This window comes from Oryza glaberrima, chromosome 2, assembly GCF_000147395.1.
Source record: "Oryza glaberrima chromosome 2, OglaRS2, whole genome shotgun sequence".
Taxonomy (NCBI): Eukaryota; Viridiplantae; Streptophyta; class Magnoliopsida; order Poales; family Poaceae; genus Oryza; species Oryza glaberrima.
Window position 1 is genome coordinate 23,853,112 of NC_068327.1, and position 18,902 is coordinate 23,872,013.

Below are 18,902 nucleotides of genomic sequence, written 5' to 3' on the forward strand. Positions count from 1 at the left end.
GTGGAGAGAAATATGAATGCTACTGTTACGGTTAGTTTCAACGATGAAAAAGAAACAGCGTGGCAAAAATACAAGTGTACAACTGCTGCAAAAGAGATTCAGATACCAAGTGATGCGTAATATTTGGGCGTTTGTGAGTTGCAGGGCAAAACTACTAACGACAGCCACACAAAATTTTGGTACCACTCTGACAGAAGTCGAGGGAGCCGCAGTATTATTTCTCATGTTCCTCAAGTCGATGAATTAGCTGGTACACATTTACAAGCGTCTATTTCTGTAGGCCTATAGAGAAGACATTAGCCCCATCAAAATGGCTACTAATCTAGCAATGAGAAGACCGGAATTCCCTTTGCATTGAAACTAGAGCATTTCACAAGTAGTTCTTCTCCGACCTCAAAATCCTTGTGTCCATTTTCCTGCAAAAGTTTCCAATGTCAGTGCCAATGAAATTAAAATACATAAATAATGATACTGCATTGTTATGTTTAGCTAAGTTTTTGTTATTGAGGGCAATGGATCCATCCGATCTGATATTGCATTGTCATGTTCAATACTGCAAATATGGAAACATAATTTCTTTCCTAACTATCAAAGATCTTATATGTATGCGATAGTCATATAGCAGTTCTTTTTCATATAATAAAAGGAAAAAAAGGACAAGCAATGTGATATTAATATTGCAAATCCCGAAGCAAATTAACTTTCTCACTAGAGTTTGGGTATGAAATTACCGCAAATTTATGCATTCCACGAACTCCATCACTCAACTCAAGTACTAATCCATAGGCTCGTATCTGGTAGACCTTTGCTGTAACTACGTCACCCAGCTTCATAGACCCAGACCTGAAGTTTGAGGGACTAGAATAGTTCGTGATGTTACTTTTATTTTGTTCTGGAATGACATCCAGCACATCATTTGAAGAGTCAGCTTTTTCTTTCTTATTTTTCTTGGCCGTTGATGCACCTGAAGTTTTCTTAGCACTAGCTCTCTTAACTTCCTGCCGTTCGCTGGCTGGTTTAGATGGCTTAGGAGATGACTTTGCAACCTTTGGGCGTTTCTTCTTAGGATCATCTGTAACATCTTGCGCATCACATTCAGCAGCACTTCGAATTATAACTGCAGGAGTAGAACACCCAGGTGTATCCTCAATCATGTTGTCTTCGTCTTTGCTGATGGATGGTTCAGCATTAGCATCCTTGCTACGCATGTTCTCTACAACCGTCCAGCCAACAACTTCTTGACTTGGTAAAGGATCAGTATGCTTGCTTGCTAAGTCCTTCTTTTCATGGGCATGGGGCAGGGTAGCTTTAAGAGAAAGTTTAATGTTACCCCTCAAGTCCTGTCCAATGCATGTCAATGAGAGCACTTGGCCAACAGATACAACATCGGAGACCTTAGACACCTGCAGGTAGAAGGGAAATAAAATGAGCACTAAATACATATATAATAAATACAACTGATTAAAAGCTGGTTGATCAGCATTTTAGCCAGTATGAATGCAATGAACTAATGGATCACTTATACTGTGAAACGTGATTGAACCTCTTCTTGTTGCTTAAGTGTGTTTGGTTAGAACAATAGTCTCATATCACATGGGTGACTCCATGAGATTGCTCTATGTTTCCTATGGCATAATCTCATTGGCCATCATCTACTGTAAGGTGGATGATGGATCAGCACTCATCCATGGAACTATTCCTCACATCCTCTATCATGACTACAACAATGTGGAGGGGGAAGATGATGATAATGACCATTCATGGTTCTCATTCCTCAAACCATGAATAAATCAAGAATGATAAGTTTGGAGCTAAGAATCAAATGACCCTAGAACATCAATTCCTCAAACCCAACAACCCTTTAACAAACCAAAAAAAAGTGTATAGGAACTTTTCTCATCAATAACATTGGTATCATGTTCAGTTGGAACTGTAATCATGTACTGGCATAAATTTGAACAAGATTAGCATAGTAAATAAAACACATGATAATAGACAGTATGTTCCATATATTAATATTACAGAGTTTTAAGAGAAAAATACCTTTTCATGTGACAACTCAGAAATATGAAGTAGACCTTGCTGTCCACCATTGAATTCCACAAAAGCACCGTACTCCTTTATTGAGGAAACAACACCTTTGTACGTTCTGCCAACTTCAATTTCACGACCCACAAGAAATTCTACCTGTAATGGGGTAGAAAAGTTAGAATGGTCTGGGGTTCTTCCTCCCAGGCACTTTGTGTTGTACTCACATTTCAAATTTTATAGAACAGAAGATCATGTATAAAGTGCAAGCAAAGATCACAGACCCTTTCATAAGCAGAATGTATCATAATTGGTTTAAATAGCATATTGTTGTATTGTTGATACATACCTTCTCGACAGCCTTATCCATAATTGGTTGGGTTTTTGCTACAATAGTGACTGTACCATCACTAACAGATACCCGTGCACCTTGAGAGTATGGAAGATAAGAGTTAAAAACTCAGTTGATTGAGAAAAATGTGAATAAAACAGAGTGCATTGTATGTTCATGCATTCAAATATACAGGTTATCAAATATAAATTAGTGATGAAACATCATTTTTAACCTCAAGAGGAACTCCATTCTCACACACGTGTAAATTTAGAACCTACATAAGCGAGGTCTAGAATAGAGAAATAAAATATGAATGCGGTGTAGCAAAATGAAACTCTACCAATATTTTATATTCATATTGTTGTGTAAACAAAACAAACTCCTGAAGTTTTGAAAGATACAAACTTGCAACCATTCGATGCTAAATTAAGTGACATTTTGACCCTTACATATGTCCATGGGCTATTCTTTATGAAGTTCTGATCCTTAAATATATCCATATGATATTCTTTCATCAAATCAATGTTAAAAAAAAACAAACAGGTGCAGTTAGGCTCTGAAAAACACTCTTTTCAAACACTGAAACACCAAGTCATCACCAATCTGCATAAATTTATGACTTTATGGTACAACAGACAATAGCCAGGATTTCCACTACGTTGATCTATCACTCTAGTGAAATGGCATGTATCTTTACTTTTAATAAAGAGGGAGTTGGGCTACTCTACATCTATCCCCCACTCTACTTCGTTTGTAGCTACAAACATATAGGCATGTGTGCATTGTTTGTAAGATGTTTACAGAAAAAATGACATATTTGCACAAGTATATGACAATATGTAGATGTTTGATTAGCATCATCTATCATGCATGCAACATCTGGATTTAGTATAATTATTTTTTTTTTGCATAATATATTTTGGACTATTGTATACATGTTAAGGATTCGTTGCAACGTGCAGACATGATGCTAGTTATTTCTTGAAAGAAGTTGCACAGGGGCTTGATACCTGTTTCTTGCTCAATTTTTTTCCTGTGGAAAAGCAGTTTCCTAAGAGAATCACTGCTGAAGCTCAGTGTAGCTGCAAATGGAGGGCAATTCTGGTGTTGATCAAGCAATGTTTGCACCAAAAAAGAACTCCTTAAAAGAACTAAACTATAAGTGCACTAACAAACCTAATCGAGGAGAGCTCCCATCATTAAAAGCACGTGCAGAACTTATTTCCTGGTCCATACGGTCAAGGATTTGATTTCGAGCTTTTCGTGCAGGTTCCAAACTTTCACATATTATGTCCAACGGTATTCCAGCAGGTTTTATATCCAGTTGAATAGCAGTAATACCTCTCCTTGTTCCTGCAATTTTGAAGTCCATATCACCCAAATGATCCTCAAGACCCTGGGAAACATCAATGACCATGTTCAGTTCAGCACCAACCAAAATATACAGTTGGATGAAAAAGGAATAGTTATTTATAAGGATTTGATGGTAGAAATGGTATGCAACTATACTTACTAAAATATCCGTTAATATGCGATAACTAGAAATATCTCCAGTTGTCTGGTCCACTTCACTGACAAGACCCACAGAAACACCAGCCACATGTTCCCTTACAGGTATTCCAGCATCCATTAAAGCCATACTTCCTGTTGCCATTCAGATGAATGAAGATAAAAAAAGAAACATTAAGAAACAAATCAATGTTTAAGCACTTTAAAACTAAAAGGAGATTCACATCAATACTCAGAAGTAGATCCTAGGAACACAAAGAAGTTAACATAACCTAAAAAAATTCAAAAATATTTTTCAGGTCTCTGCTAAGAGTTTCTCTGACTACTGATCTAAAACTTTATCTTCTGGACGGTAGATATTATAAAGGCAATGGAGAATGGCTAGCTTGGATATTCTATAGATGAAAAACATGGATCCTCATTCTATTACAAATGGTTCCAGTGTATAGCCTTTCAGACAAAGGCTTCTGCGAATGAGAGAATGAGAATGCATTGCGAAATTAGGGCCAATTGCTACCAGTTAAAAGTTACATGACATTTTTTTAGAAAAATAAAAAAGGAAATAACAGGATCTAGTTACCACATGAATACATGATGCCAATTTACACCAAAATGAAAATTATATTAGTTCATTTTAACTTTGAAGTATACTAGGCCAACAAAAGAGACAAATGATGTGTACCTCCACATACTGATGCCATTGATGTTGAACCATCAGAAGCCATGACTTCTGAATTTACCCGAACTGTATATGGAAATTCACCTTCTGGGGGGAGCACAGCGAGCAATGCTTTCTCCGCAAGCGTGCCTGCAAAGTGTTACAAAATAAATAGCTGTGCAGCTGACAACCATTTTGCTTTGCAAAATTACAATGCAAAATAAGATTGGAATGTAAGAAGCAGTATTTAAAGGAAGAGCCATCAATGACTAGTCTAGATATAAAACCTTGTCACTAGATGCCATTCAGCAAATTTCAACAGCCAAAGTATCCCAATACAGACCAAATGCTTAAGCTTTAAACCAGTCCTCCCCACCAACTGATAACCACTGCCTCTCCCGAAAAAACCAGAAGGTTGGTTCACAAAAAACCAGTTGGATCCAGTGCTTTATGCTCAATCCACACCCTCAGCTCATCTTCCAGTCGTATGGGCCCATGCAATGGGCAGGCGTGTTACTAGTTATACTAACATAACACCATTACAACCACTGCAAACTCACTGAGGTCAAGGGGGGGATGGACCCTCACTTTTGCTAAATTTCTTAAGAGAACTACTGGTTTTTGCCACCTAAATTTAAAGTCTGTTACTTGCCAAGGACTCAACTATATATTGTTCACTGGTCCTTTCTCCATTTTTCAACACACTCTCTTACTGAGTACACGTACCCATGTGAGACTATCTCATCGTACCAATAGGCCACGATCCAAACATGACCTTAGTTGTTTGTTTAATACTTCAGGGTAATTAACTCACTAGTTCCTATAATCTGCACACAAACATAAACTAGACAATGTACCATGTCCAACTTCACGTCGATTCAAGCCCCCACGTTTCGCAACTTCATTTATTGAAAATGGTGGAAAGCTGTAGTGAAGCATGAAACGCTTTGTTGGAGGACCAACAATTGAATCCAATCGCTGAGCATCACCAGGAGCACCAAGGGTAACTGTACATAAAACCTACAAATAAAGTAGTCAGTGCGGGTTGTCACTTTACTGGAAAACAAATGTTGCAATGTTCCTTCAATTTAAAGTGTGTGTGAGAGAGAACCTGTGTATCTCCACGTGAAAACAGGGCAGATCCATGCAATATTGGATATGTGCTGGATTCACAGTACAGTGGCCTAACTTCATCAAGTTGCCTACCATCAACTCTAAGTCCTTTCTCGATTATTCTTTTGCGTATAACCTGCACAAAAGATGGGCACAAATCCATGTCAACTGAAACAACAGAAGTGACTCTACATAAGAACATAACACTGAATAAAGTAATATCAGATTTTTGTCAAGGATAGCTAGTACATCTGGGATCTACAACACCAATAAATTATGTAGATTGTGTAAATCTTGGCATATGAAGCAAACGAAGACTCAAAAGGATGCATCAGGACTAGAAGTTTGCTTTTCTCAATGCAAAACCGGCATGCTAAGTTTAAAGTGCTAAACAATGAGATTTGTTATACACTAATGTGTTGGATACATAAGTTACAGACTTGCCAAAGTTTATAATTTCTATTAAATCATAAAGAAAGCAAAGTGCTCTGTTATTTCTGTTACATGTATGTTGTTCCAGTAAACAGATAGCATGACCAGGTCATTCCAAACTTGTAAGTTTCGATGCATTTAAATTGGATGTGATAAAATCATTCAAGCAGGAAAACTAGATGTGATAAAATCATTCATGCAGGAGGGCAAAAGGTCGAATAATGGCATCAGCCATCGCGCATTGCAAAATAAGGATATATGTTAGCTATATATGTACAATAATAAGTTGACCGACATGCATGCATTTGATGTCCATCGGTTGACAAAATAGGTTTTTCCCTCCATTTGCAAGGCTTTAACCAAAGCAATTAGTGTGCACTACCTGTTTTCTCACTGTATCAACTGCCTTGTGAAGAAACTTCAAGCTGTCCTCATCGCATTCTTCTTCAAGCTTTGCTTTCACAGATTGTGTAATATTTTCCAAGGCTTCTCCTCGCTCAAACTGCAGAAAAAAAAATACTCGATGAGTTCATGTTGTAAAGAATAAGTAAAGTTTGAAACATGTTACATTTTGCTTCTCAAACAAAAGACAGGGCATAGAAAACAAATAGTGATGACTCGAAGTCATACAAAATGGTCACAATCGAGCATTTAATTTCCCCTCCACATATTTCTTAAGGAAGAGTACAGATAACATATAATCACCTTGGCGTATGTTGAATCAGTGAAGACTTCTTCAATGGGTGCTTCTGATAATGTTCTAATTTTCTCATAGGATTTATCTGAAATCAATGAGATCCTGTACTCTTTCTTCTTTTTGCCAGCTCTCTCAGCTAATCTAAGTTGTGGGTCAATGCATTTAACTGCCTGAGAATGTGAATCAATTCATGAGGATATACTTACAATAGAGCAAGAATATGAAGATAAAATAATACCTCAGCGTGTGCAAGTTTCATTCCTGCTTGAAGATCCCTTTCAGTAATCTCACGAGCTTGCACATCTATCATTAATGTTTTATCACGAGAACACGCATAAACAAGGTTGAGGTCACTCATACCTAACTGCAAAACACAGTTAAAGCAAAGTAAATACAAAACGAGACAGCTGAAAAAAATTTCTAGCATTGTATACCACATTTGAATCACATGTGCTGATGGAGTTGGTCATGCTACACAAAAAGACCAAAGAGAATCAAATAATTGTATACATCTTCGTAACTGGATCAGTGCAATGACCAATATCAATACTCCTGAGATGCATCGTATCCACAGACAGTACATTTCACAACACCATGGGAACAATTTATGGAGGACAGATCAGTGCAATTCCATGTGGTACTAATTGATCAGTATGTACCTCATCCACCGTTGGGTTCAGCACAAAATTTCCATCAATTCTTCCTACACGTATTACTCCAATTGGTCCATTCCAAGGTATATCCGATAGCATTAATGCAGCTGAAGAGGCATTTGCAGCCATCACATCTGGGTCTTGTTTTCCATCCGACGATATAACATTTACCATGATCTAGAAAAGCAGGATGTTGCTAGGTAAATAAGTTAAGGATTTTACAAAAACTTCACACATGTTAAGAACCAAATAATAGTAGCATTCATTACCTGGACTTCATGGTAAAATCCAGGAGGAAACAATGGTCGTATTGGTCGATCGATTATACGCCCACATAGAAGCTCCCTTTCCTTAGGGGCACCTTCCCTCCGCATATATGTTGTCGGAATAACACCTTGGGCATATTGTTTCTCTTGATAATCAACCTGCATCATGAATAATAAACAAAATATCTATTAGGGCAGAGAACAAAATGGAGCTAAAAAGATGCCCAAAATACAAGACAAGTGATGTATTTAAAATGTGAGCACGTGAATATTTGTTTTCAATATTGAATTCGTCATTTCCTCAAATAAGTTAAATAAATGGAAGTTGTCGATGGGTATCAGCAGCTGTAAGAAAGGCCCAAGAACAACCAAAGCTTCTCTTTTGCATTCCATCTCAAACTAAACACCCTTCAAACCAACGGCGAGGATTACAAATGGCATTTAGCATCAGATTTTGACTTCCGCAGTCTCTTAGTGATACAAAATTGATTCTAGACAGAGCGATCATTAGCCGAACTAACTATATAATACTGCAAATCAAAACCTGCTAGTGAAAGTTTCCCAGTCAAATTCAACGCTCTCTAAAACTCCATAACACGGAAAAAAAAGGTTGGAGAATGGGGATCCGTACAGTCAGTGGGAGGAAGTCCCGGACGGGTTCGGAGGACTTGGCGGCGGCGACGGTGGAGAGGACATGGGTGTCGTCCATGGAGATCACGACGGAGCCGTTGGCGAAGCGGGCCATCTTTCCAGTCTCGAAGGAGATGACGCGCCCACCAATCTCGAACTCCTCGCGGAAGCTCTCCAGCACCTTCCGTCCCGGCGGCGTCGGCGCGTCCGCCTGCGGGACCTCCTCGGCCGCGCCGGAGAGGAACGCCGCGCGGCCTCCCGGGACGGAGAGCGGCGCGGGGAAGCGGACGCGGCGGCGGCCGCCGCGCGCGAGGAGGCGGAGGGAGGCCACCGCCATCGACATGGTGGCCGCGCGCCGGTGGAGGGGAGGAGGAGGAGAGGGGTTTTGGTTTAGGGTTTAAGCGAAGCGAAGCCGAAACGGCTGGGCCTTGGTTTTTTTACACCGTATATATGGGCCCACGTGTCAGCGGGAGAATCGGCCGCATCTTCTCCAGCGCTCCACCTCCCCGCGATCTGGACCGTACATGGGAAGATCGACGGCTGGGAATGGTCATGGCGTGTCAAAACGCAGAACCCACCGCCGCTTTGGCGCAGTAGAGGGCGAGGCGACAGGCGACGCCTCCCGGCGGCGGTGAGCTCCTTCTCATGGCCCAGGCGGTCGCCGTGGGCCGTGGCCCAAGGTTGGTGATGAACGCTTTTCTTTTTTGAGAGTTCGTGATGGATCGCCTTCCAGATAAGTTCTTGAATTGAATTCAGTTTTTGCGCTAAGATTGACTGGTAAGGGGGTGTTTGGGAGGGAGGGGCTAAACTTTAGCCCTCTCTTAAAACCATAACAGTCTATTTGGTTGGGGGGAGTTTTTAGGAGGGATTGGGAGATTAGAGGGATGAGGCTATTAACTGATTTGTTGGTTGGGAGATATGAGAATTTTGGTGGGATGAGGATGGGGAATTGAGGAATGAACTCCCTCCTTTTCAATATCTGGGAAGGGGGTGGTAATTGGGAGAGAATTTCTCCTTTACTTCGCCTAAACAAATCTCAGCCATCTGTTTTCGTTAATGATCTAATCTTCAACTAAATTCCATGTCAATTTCCACCACCTCTATCAAACAAGAGACTGGGAAGAAAAATCAAATTCCCATCTTAATCTCACCATCAATTCCCTCGTGTAAACTCCCAATCTCATTCTCTCAAGTTGCCAAACAAGCTGTAAGTCTCTAGGGGAGAGACTTATGGTGGTGTTTGAGAGGGGAGGGACTTATTTTAGTCCCTCTCACAAGACTTATACTTTTGTGAGAGGGACTAAAGTTTACTCCCTCCCATCCAAACACCACCTATATTTAGAGGGGCTAACTCTCCCAAACACCCCCTAAGGCAGTTAAAAAAGTTGTTTGGATCAAGCGCTCAGTCATAACTCGGCGGTGTGTGGACAGAACAGATTGTCGCCTTTGTGATCAGCCATGTACTACCTCTGAAGAATGTTCTGCGCGGTTCTGTTGTTCGATAGTATTTGATCCGAAATTAACTATTCCTTGCAAATTGGTTGTGTTTGAATTTGAAGCTAAACTGACTAGGCTTTGTTCATTGTCCTGTTGGCATTTCTGGAACCATTTTGCAGAGAGTTTAGTTACTCGTGCGCATCTAATATGGGAACCGTGGGCATAATTATTTGAGATCCATTGCATTTGCAGATCTGCAGTTCATGAGCAGATATGCTAGTAGTATCTACATCGTAGTGTAGGCGCCAACAAAATATAGGCATCACTAAATCACAGTCAGAATAAAATGGATTTGCCAGGATAAAGTAGCATGTGCAAATAAGCAAATTATAAACAGGAATCTTGATAATAATATCTTGGCAGCAAGCCTTAACAAATCACAATGGTGACCTTTGTAAACTTTTATCTACTGTGTCGTAGTATGGAACTGTTCACTGCATAGAGAATAGGCCCATCGGTTGAGCTAATAAGTCAGAGTAAAAGCCAAAATTTAAATTTTTAAATTTAAATTTGGAGTTGATTTTAAGACATACTCAACTTAGTTTCTTTTTCAGCATTGGTTTTCAAGTCGCTAAAAATGGATATATAATTTTTTTATCTATAAATCAATTTTTATTCTCTAATAAGTGGCTTATTAGGGAATATGGACAACCAATTAGACTAATAAATTTGTCATGTGGTTACTCAGATTTTGTGGTAATCAAATTGCAGTCTGAATTGCTGTTTCTACTTGGGCTTTCTGATAAAGCCAGGTCTGAAATTTATAGTACCCAGTTAATTTGCATAGCTACGTATCTAATATCTACTGCAAAGGTTGCTAATGTGGTGACTTCGAGGTTTTGTTCCCAGTTTCCTACTTGATCATAGGTACTTTTCAGCATTCAATTGTTCTCATCCCTGATTTTTTTTTAATATCTGTTCTAGCTAGAGGAACTTGTGTAATTTGCAATACGTAATTTAAAGTAGGCAAAATTTACTATAGGTCATCGAAAAAACGTGTAATCAGCTCGTGGACACCAAAAAACGAGAATTTACTGTCGGGCATTAAAAAAACGTGTAATTATCTCCTAGACACTTGGGGCTTTATTTTATTATTTCCTATGAATTTAGAGAGAGAAACACTAGTGACACAGTACCATTTTGCCCCTGCCCTCACACCGGCCAAAGCACCGCCGCCACCACCTCGGCGCGACGGCTGGCGCGGCGAGCGCGCTGGGAAGAGGGGGAGAAAGACGAGCCCGCTCTGCACTGCCCGCTGCCGCGCCCACGCAGGCAGCCAACGCACGCATATCTGCGCCGCCGCCGCCGGCGGCGGCAGCCGACGCACGCGCGCGCCGCTGCCTTCACGTCGGGCAGAGCGACACGGTGGCTCTCCTCTACTCGTCGGGCACAACAGGGGATAGCAAGGGCGTCATCCTGACGCACCGCACCGCAACTTCCTCGCCGCAGCGAGGATGGTGACCTCCGACCAAGACGAGCGCCGGGAGGGCCCCAACGTGTTCCTCTGCTTCCTCCCCATGTTTCACATCTTCGGCCTCTCCGTCATCACATACGCGCAGCTGCAGCGCGGGAACGCCATCATCTCCATGTCGCGGTTCGACATCAACTCCCTGATGGAGGCCGTGCAGAGGCACCGCGTCACGCACCTGTTCTGCGTGCCGCCGGTCATTATCACGCTCACCAAGCATGGGAGGGCAGGTAAGTACGATCTCAGCTCTCTCAAGTTGATCGGCTCCGGCGCCGCGCCGCTCGGCAAGGATGTGACGGAGGTCGTGGCCAAGAAATTCCCGGATAGTGAGATTGTTCAGGTACTAATTGAACTGAACATTTGATATTTTTGCAGTGTTTACTTTCATAATACATGCTGATGAATTGTTGTTTGATCCCCATTTCTCTCCCTTGCAATTGCGAAGCAGCTGCCATTGACACGGCGGGAGAATGGGACGCCGGTGTCGAGGCTGGCGAGGAGCAGCTCCGCGACGTCGCAACTCTCCACCGTCGCCCACGCACCAGGCACTATGTTCTCCGGTCGCCGGACATTGCGTCGGTGTCGTCAATCAACACGTCCGTTAGCTCCACGCCAAGGGGATGAGCCCACGCACGCCGGCCACAGCGCGGCGCATCCCGGCGATGGCCACCGCCGCTCGGACCCGTCACAGGGACAGAACACAAGCGCTGCACCTGTTCAGCTCCGTCGCCGCCGCCGGCCAACCCAATGCGTCGTCACTGTCCAGGTCGAGACCCAAGGGTAAAATTGTCTTTATTTAGTGTTTCTCTCTCTAAATTCATAGAAAATAATAAAATAAGGTCCCGAGTGTCCAGGAGCTAATTACATTTTGTTGTGATGCCCGACAACAAATTCTCGTTCGTTCTTGTGGTGTCCACGAGTTAATTACACGTTTTTTTCGATGTCCTGAAGCAAAATTTGCCTTCAAAGTATTATATGAAGCACCAATTCACAGTCAAAACTATTATATGAGGCAAATCCACTTATCTGAAACACTGGCCACTTCATTTTTGGGTAAAAATTGTAGTCTTGTACGGCTGCACTAGTTCAGCGATCATTTGGGTCCAAAGCAAAACCAAAGGGATTAAATATTTTATTATTCTGTGGCTTGATAGTACCGCAGCATGTAATGATGATGAGAACGGTTGTTGCTGTGAGTCGGAGAATTGGCTATCCTACATACCGGTAGGGAAAAAAATTATATATGCTAGAAGATGGTGTAAAAAAATATGATCATAATTTATGTAAAAAAAGATGATCATAATTATTTTTACTTTACTAATTTCTTGAATCTCTCAATACTCCTAATTCAGGAGATCAATGGGTTTGTCATATTGGATAAATTTGTCCAGTCCTGTAAAAGAGTCATCCTACCATTTATTTTGTCATTCTTGATTATTTTTTTTTGTCATATTTAGCTCATGGGTTTATTGTGTTCTCTTTGAGTTGTGTCCCCTGCAGTTTGAATTTGATCATTTGTTTTTGCTGGGATCAAGCCTCTCAAAAAGGAATAAATTTTAAGTTTAGGCTATTATTATGTTACTCAAATTTTTAGATAATGGAAGCTTTATTTAGACTCAATTAATTACAAGATAATACAATCAAACTGAGTCACCTCCGGCCTCTGCATAAAATGCACACAGCCAAAAAGAAGAAAGAAACTAGAACATTTCCCAAGCACAAAAGTTTGACAGAAATATATATCTTAGTGGCTATCAACCCGTAGGCTAGACCGCCACCCATGCTCCTGGGTAAAAAAACTCATGTGCCATCTGGTTCAACTGTCGAGATACCACCGTATATCTTAGTGGCTATTCAATCCGTAGACTAGACCGCCACCCATGCTCCTAGGTAAAAAACTCCTGTGCCACCTGGTCCAAACATCGAGATACCACCATAATAGTATCCTGCAGCCCCAGTTGGTGGAGGATAGCCCAGGTACGTAGCCACCGGGTAACTAAGTTGATAACCTGCAAAGGAGAAGACACCATCTTGTTATCAAAAATTACTCCATTCCTGCTTAACCAAATGGACCAACACAGAGCTGTTGCACCCATCAAAAACAGATTCCTCATTTCTTTGGGGACACATGATAGTCAACTCCCAAACATATGACCAACATTGCGATGAGGTTTCAGATTAGAAGCCAAATGAATTACAGGCCACACCAAGCGAGATAAGCGGCACTGAAAGAATAAATATTGGATAGTTTCATCCTTATGACAGAAACAACATGTCTTGCTGCCTTTCCAATTTCTCTTAGCAAGGTTGTCCTTGGTGAGAATTACGCCCCGACGTAAATACCAAAGGAAGATTTTGACTTTTAGGGGTACTTTCACCTTCCAAATCCGTCTATTGATATTCAGAACCCCGGTATGTGTTAGAGCTAGATAATGAGATTTGACTGAGAAGACCCCATTCGGGGAGAGGTTCCAGTGAAACTCATCTTGCTCTTGTACCAGAACCAAATCAGCTATGCGAGGCAATAAGTTATGCCAAGCAGCTAGTTTTGCACCAATTAAATCCAGTCGCCATGAAAAGCACGGAGGTTTGGTTTGGAAAATCTGTGCAATAGTCGACTGTTTATGCCTAACTATGTTATAGAGACAAGGATATTGTTCTCTTAACGAGGCATTACCCAACCATTTGTTTTCACATAACCTAACTTCGGAGCCGTCCCTAATCTTGAAGGATCCAAAACGGAAAAAGTCTTGTTTGACCTTCATAAGACTAGCCCAAAAATGTGAATCCCCCGCTTTCCAATAGGCTTGAGATAAAGGTTGTGATCCCAAATATTTATTGCGTAGCAGTTGTTGCCATATTCCATCGGTGGTAAGTAGTTTGTATAACCACTTACTAATCAACGCTTTATTCTTTATCTCGAGGTCATGAATTCCTAGCTCCCCTTGTTCTTTGGGACGACAAATAATGTCCCACTTAGCAAGCCGGTATTTCTTCTTATGTCCACCCCTTGCCAATAAAACCTAGATCGAAGGTAATCAAGTTTTTTAAGTACCCCACTAGGAATTGCAAGGAATGACATCATATACATTGGGAGACTGCTAAGTACTGAGTTAATCAAAGTAAGTCATCCTCCCAATGAAAGAAGTTTTCCTTTCTAGCTACTCAATTTCTTCTCAAATCTCTCGACCACTTCTTTCCATTCCGCATTTGTCAACTTCCTACAATGGATCAGAATGCCCAGATAACGGAATGGGAAGTTGCCGACCTGGCAGCCAATGAGCTGGTTGTATTGATCACTATAATCAAGTGCTTCACCAAAACAATACAGTTCACTTTTATGAAAATTGATCTTAAGACCCGACAACTGCTTGAAAGCTAGAAGCACTGACTTCATGTTCTGAGCTTTTTCAAGGTCATGATTCATAAACAGCACCGTGTCATCGGCATATTGTAGAATGGAGAGTCCCCCATCAATCAAATGTGGTATGACTCCATCAATTTGCCCTTGTGTTTTGGCTCTGTTTATCAATGTGGCTAGCATATCAGCAATAAAGTTGAATAGGATTGGGGAGAGAGGGTCTCCTTGCCGAAGGCCCTTTTTAGTCTGAAAAAAAGGCCCGACGTCATCATTGACTTTGACTGCCACACTTCCCCCGGAAATGAAAGACTCAATCCAAGATATCCACTTAGGCGAAAAACCTTTCATACGTAGAGTTTGTAGCAGAAAAGGCCATTTAACCTTGTCATACGCCTTTTCAAAGTCAATTTTGAATATCACTCCACTCAACTTCTTCCTATGTAGCTCACGAACTGTTTCATGTATGATGACGACTCCATCTAAAATGTTTCGTCCACGCATGAAAGCAGTTTGGGTCGGATTCACTAAATGGTCAGCAACTGAGCTAATTCGGTTTGTAGCCACCTTAGTGAATATTTTATAGTTGACATTTAACAAGCATATGGGTCTGTAATGTTGGATTTGATTTGCTTCTTAAACTTTTGGAACTAGAGTAAGTACCCCAAAATTTAGTCCGAAAATTGGGAGGCTACCAGTATGAAATTCATTGAAAAGGTTCATCAGGTCATGCTTAATAACGTCCCAAATTTTTTGGTAAAATTCAGCTGGGAAACCATCTGGTCCAGGAGCTTTATTATGCTCTATTGCAAAGATGGCTTCTTTCACTTCTTCTTCCGAAAAAGGAGCCATAAGAAAATCATTTTCAGCTTGTGAAACTTGAGCCATATCACCAATTATGGACTCATCAAGCGAAAACGAGTTCTCCTCTGGTGGTCCAAAAAGTTTCCTATAAAAACTCGTAATATAAGTTTTTAAGGCCTCAACTCCCTCAATTTTCCCTTCATCCTGGTCTAGGAAAAAGATCCTCTTCTTCCTATGTTTACCGTTGGCTATCAAGTTAAAATATTTTGTGTTGTTATCTCTTAAGAGTACGTCCGAGACTTTCGAGCGTTGGTACCATTTAATCTCCTCCTCACGGAGTAGACTTGCGAAAGAATCCCTCGATTGACACCGTACTACTCATTACTCACCCTGAGCATGCTAGGAAGAAAACAAATCATTTATTTCTTGTGGGGTAATCATGTCCCTTCAGTGATGTTAGCTTTAGACTAGTCTTCACTCTACAGATTGACAGCAATATAAATTGTTGAAAGCGAATGGAAGTTGGCGATTGCTTTGTAGATTATTGAGACTGAGACATTTGTTCTTCATTGAGTGGATTTAGTGGAGTAGTGGGGTATAACAGCAATGCTTTCTGATATCAACCCTAGAGTAGTCTTGGGTAAACTGAACATGGATCACATATTCGCAGCACTGATTGACAACAGAATATGTAATGAATTGGACTCTCTTACTAAAAATATATAATTTAATATATGTCTTTTCTTCTTCGTTTCTTCTTTTGTTGAGTAAAGCATCTCTACTTTTTGTTACTCCCTGCTGGGTAGACCTAGAATCCTTTGCCATGAACTTTGCACTTATTCTTTAGAAGCATGATGTTTTAGTTCTACTTTACCTCCTTTTCAGGCCATCGTTTCTGAAGGTTATAGTTCATCCATAGGTCAAGCCTGGACAGGATTTATTTTTTTTCATAGTTCATAGCAACATGTTTTGGTTTGTACAAACAAAAAATCATTCAGTACACACGGACACACAGCTAGAGGTGGAGACTATCAGTCCAAAGACTAGTGATGCGTGCACATATTGATGCTTTCTCTGTTGGTCATGGATGACGCGTAAGGTCGAAAGGACCCTGTAAGACGTTAGTGCTTCTCATCAGGGAGTGAGGGTAGTGTGCATGATGACAATGATTGGGTGCAATCGCAAGAGGAATTTTCACTTCCTCTCTTGCTCACCCACCTGTACAAAAAAAGAGAGGAAAAGGGAGATTGTTTGGGAGGGTCTAGGCCGTGTTTAGTTTTAAAGTTTTTCTTCAAACTTCCAACTTTTCCATTACATCAAAACTTTCCTACACACACAAACTTCCAACTTTTCCATCACATTATTTCAATTTCAACCAAACTTCCAATTTTGACGTGAATTAAACACAGCCTAATGTAGCTGGAGTGCTGGACCTGGTGCCCACAATTGGTGGTGCTGATTTCCTCTCTTTTGTGGTGGGAGCAGTAACGCATGCTGCATAGATACTATATTCCCCTGCCCTTAAGCTTAGTTTGTTTGTACCAAATCTGGATTACTAAGTCAATTTACAACCTTGCTGCCCCATAGAATTACATCGTCATGAGTCAGATGAAGTGCTGCAAAACTTTGTCAGCATGAGTTAGTGGCTGAACAGGCAGGCTGCATTGCTCCAAACTCCATATATTATGATTTATGAAAAATGCGCATCTCGAAAAGGAAGATTGCTTCTTTAGCTTTATATAAAGGATGCCCTCTTCTCTTTTTATCGCGGATCTGTGGATTTGGTTGCTCAGTGAAAGCTGATTAGACTCTGTTTGTTGGTAAACATCTGGTTGGGTTTATTGTCCCAGGTTAGTCGTGAGATGCTTAACTTCTAAGTAATTGGTTAGCTACATGCCTACATGAATGTTTGCTTCTGAACTTTTGCCGGCAAGCATGACTGTTGGTCAGCAGCTGCTACCAAAATGGTAAAAATTGACAGATCAATTGAGGTATAGAGGTTGTCTAAACTTTTACTAACATCGATGCCTTTGGTACTCTAATTGGAGGACAGAAGGTGTTCGAATGTCCCACTTAAATAGGTAGGAGTGACAGCTCTACAATTATACCTACATTTAGTAAGTTTGTTTGGGAGCCCCAGAAGTAGGATAGGAACGAAGAATCGTCAACAGATGAAGTGTAGTAGAATTGTCAACAGATTTAAGTTTAGTAGATTGATGTTTGAGGCATGTTCAGTAAAATAAACGTACTGAACACAGTAAACTTTGTTTTCTACCTTTCATTGTCATTCTTTCCCATAAAGCGCACCACACTAGCCTCTTTAAAATGCCACCGTGCAAGTTCTTGGCTCTCTCACTAGTCCCCTAGCTTTTGCCTCATCAACAGCTGAGCATTTGCAACTTCAATCAGGTACGGAAAAACACCTCATGGCTTCTTGGCCTGTCTTTTTTTTTTCTCATGAAGACTCTTGAATTCTCTGCCTCCACAGATCATGGTGGGTGCATGGCAGGAGCATCTTCATGGTTCTTGAGATCGGGAGCAGCATAAGCAGTATGAGGATGGAGAAGAATGGCTGTGCTGTTCCTTCTCCTCCTCCTTCTCAAGAACTCTTCAGTTTGTCCATGCCTTTCATGGCATAATTCCCTGGATTCCAGAATCTCTGGGTGGCTTAGGGAGGTATGAACAAACCGGCAAGTCATAAATCGGCAATAGTGAGCTCCGACTGGAGCTTACTCCTCAGTTTATCAAATTTAGTTTCATTCCCTTGTAACCTTATTCCAGTTGTTTCAACTTTCTATTGTTCCCCCTTACAAAGGTCATTGCAATTGTATCTTGTGGAAGCAGATAAGAAGTTGTCTCGGTGTAATCTTGTTTTGTGGAGTCAAATGTTTGCTTGTGTGTTGCTTGGGAATATTTTATCCGAGATGCTCGTATTTACCTTGAAAGATAGCATTCTTGTTATATCTTCTTTTACATCAAGTTATTTCCTTTCGTTCGAAAAAAAAATGCATCAAGTTATTTGCACGAAGAGACAGGATTATGTGAGGTCGGTGTTGGAAGTACTTAAGGCTCTGTAGCTTCAGTCATAAATTTTTTTGCTTCTGATAGAAAGAATGGGAAGAGCATGTATGTGTTGAATACTTGAATCTACGAACGTCTAAGCATGTACTGAGACTGAAGCACTGTAATTGCATCTTGGTTATTCTTGCAAGCTGATGCTGCCAAAGTGCTTCCCGCATACTGCAGGCTAGTACTAGAGCACAGATTTCCGGCAGATGTCCAGAAAAGCTTCCTTGGACATGAACATACAGCCAAAAGAAGTGCTTGTAATGCTGGAGACAGATGCTTTACTCAGTACTTTTCTTGGGAGCTTTTAAGTGTCCAGGAAAGATAGCATCCTTGATTGATCTTGTTCGACATATCAACGCTGCCATCTTTCACATATCAACGCTGCC

The 18,902-nt window shown here is 41.0% G+C and overlaps 2 protein-coding genes and 1 long non-coding RNA gene across 4 annotated transcripts; 2 read left to right on the forward strand and 1 right to left on the reverse strand.

Annotated features, from left to right (window-relative positions):
* Positions 1 to 17: 17 nt before the first annotated feature.
* Positions 18 to 8,709, reverse strand: LOC127763170 (polyribonucleotide nucleotidyltransferase 2, mitochondrial). Its single transcript, XM_052287795.1, has 16 exons — positions 8,322 to 8,709; positions 7,694 to 7,849; positions 7,431 to 7,601; positions 7,010 to 7,135; positions 6,780 to 6,941; positions 6,457 to 6,576; positions 5,641 to 5,778; positions 5,387 to 5,549; positions 4,554 to 4,679; positions 3,876 to 4,006; positions 3,539 to 3,758; positions 3,373 to 3,444; positions 2,378 to 2,457; positions 2,044 to 2,187; positions 732 to 1,403; positions 18 to 416 (listed from the first exon to the last, which is right to left on the reverse strand). The coding sequence occupies exons 1-16, from the start codon at positions 8,661 to 8,663 to the stop codon at positions 318 to 320; spliced, it is 2,922 nt and encodes a 973-aa protein (XP_052143755.1). The 5' UTR covers positions 8,664 to 8,709; the 3' UTR covers positions 18 to 317.
* A 2,273-nt stretch (positions 8,710 to 10,982) lies between these two features.
* LOC127763173 (4-coumarate--CoA ligase-like 1) lies at positions 10,983 to 12,543 on the forward strand. 2 transcript variants are annotated; one of them, XM_052287802.1, is made up of 2 exons: positions 10,983 to 11,625; positions 11,731 to 12,543. In XM_052287802.1, exons 1-2 carry the CDS (start codon positions 11,272 to 11,274, stop codon positions 12,067 to 12,069), a joined length of 693 nt encoding a protein of 230 aa, XP_052143762.1. In that variant the 5' UTR covers positions 10,983 to 11,271; the 3' UTR covers positions 12,070 to 12,543. The 2 variants fall into 2 exon arrangements, with proteins under 2 accessions (XP_052143762.1, XP_052143763.1); XM_052287803.1 differs by having other exon boundaries at positions 11,734 to 12,543.
* Positions 12,544 to 16,819: 4,276 nt separating this feature from the next.
* On the forward strand, positions 16,820 to 18,392 carry LOC127763175 (uncharacterized). Its single transcript, XR_008015682.1, has 2 exons — positions 16,820 to 17,856; positions 17,936 to 18,392. It is a non-coding gene; the product is annotated as an uncharacterized LOC127763175 (long non-coding RNA).
* Positions 18,393 to 18,902: the final 510 nt, after the last annotated feature.

Bases quoted from the DNA above. Each gene is read 5' to 3' on its own strand.
- LOC127763170 (XM_052287795.1), bottom strand. From the start codon at position 8,663: ATGTCGATGGCGGTGGCCTCCCTCCGCCTCCTCGCGCGCGGCGGCCGC. The intron at 3,445-3,538 runs GTTTGTTAGTGC...CTCCATTTGCAG, and splicing joins TGGGAGCTCTCCTCGATTAG to CTACACTGAGCTTCAGCAGT. The intron at 2,458-3,372 runs GTATCAAGCCCC...CATACTCTCAAG, and splicing joins AAAAATTGAGCAAGAAACAG to GTGCACGGGTATCTGTTAGT.
- LOC127763173 (XM_052287802.1), top strand. From the start codon at position 11,272: ATGGTGACCTCCGACCAAGACGAGCGCCGGGAGGGCCCCAACGTGTTC. The intron at 11,626-11,730 runs GTACTAATTGAA...GCAATTGCGAAG, and splicing joins CGGATAGTGAGATTGTTCAG to CAGCTGCCATTGACACGGCG.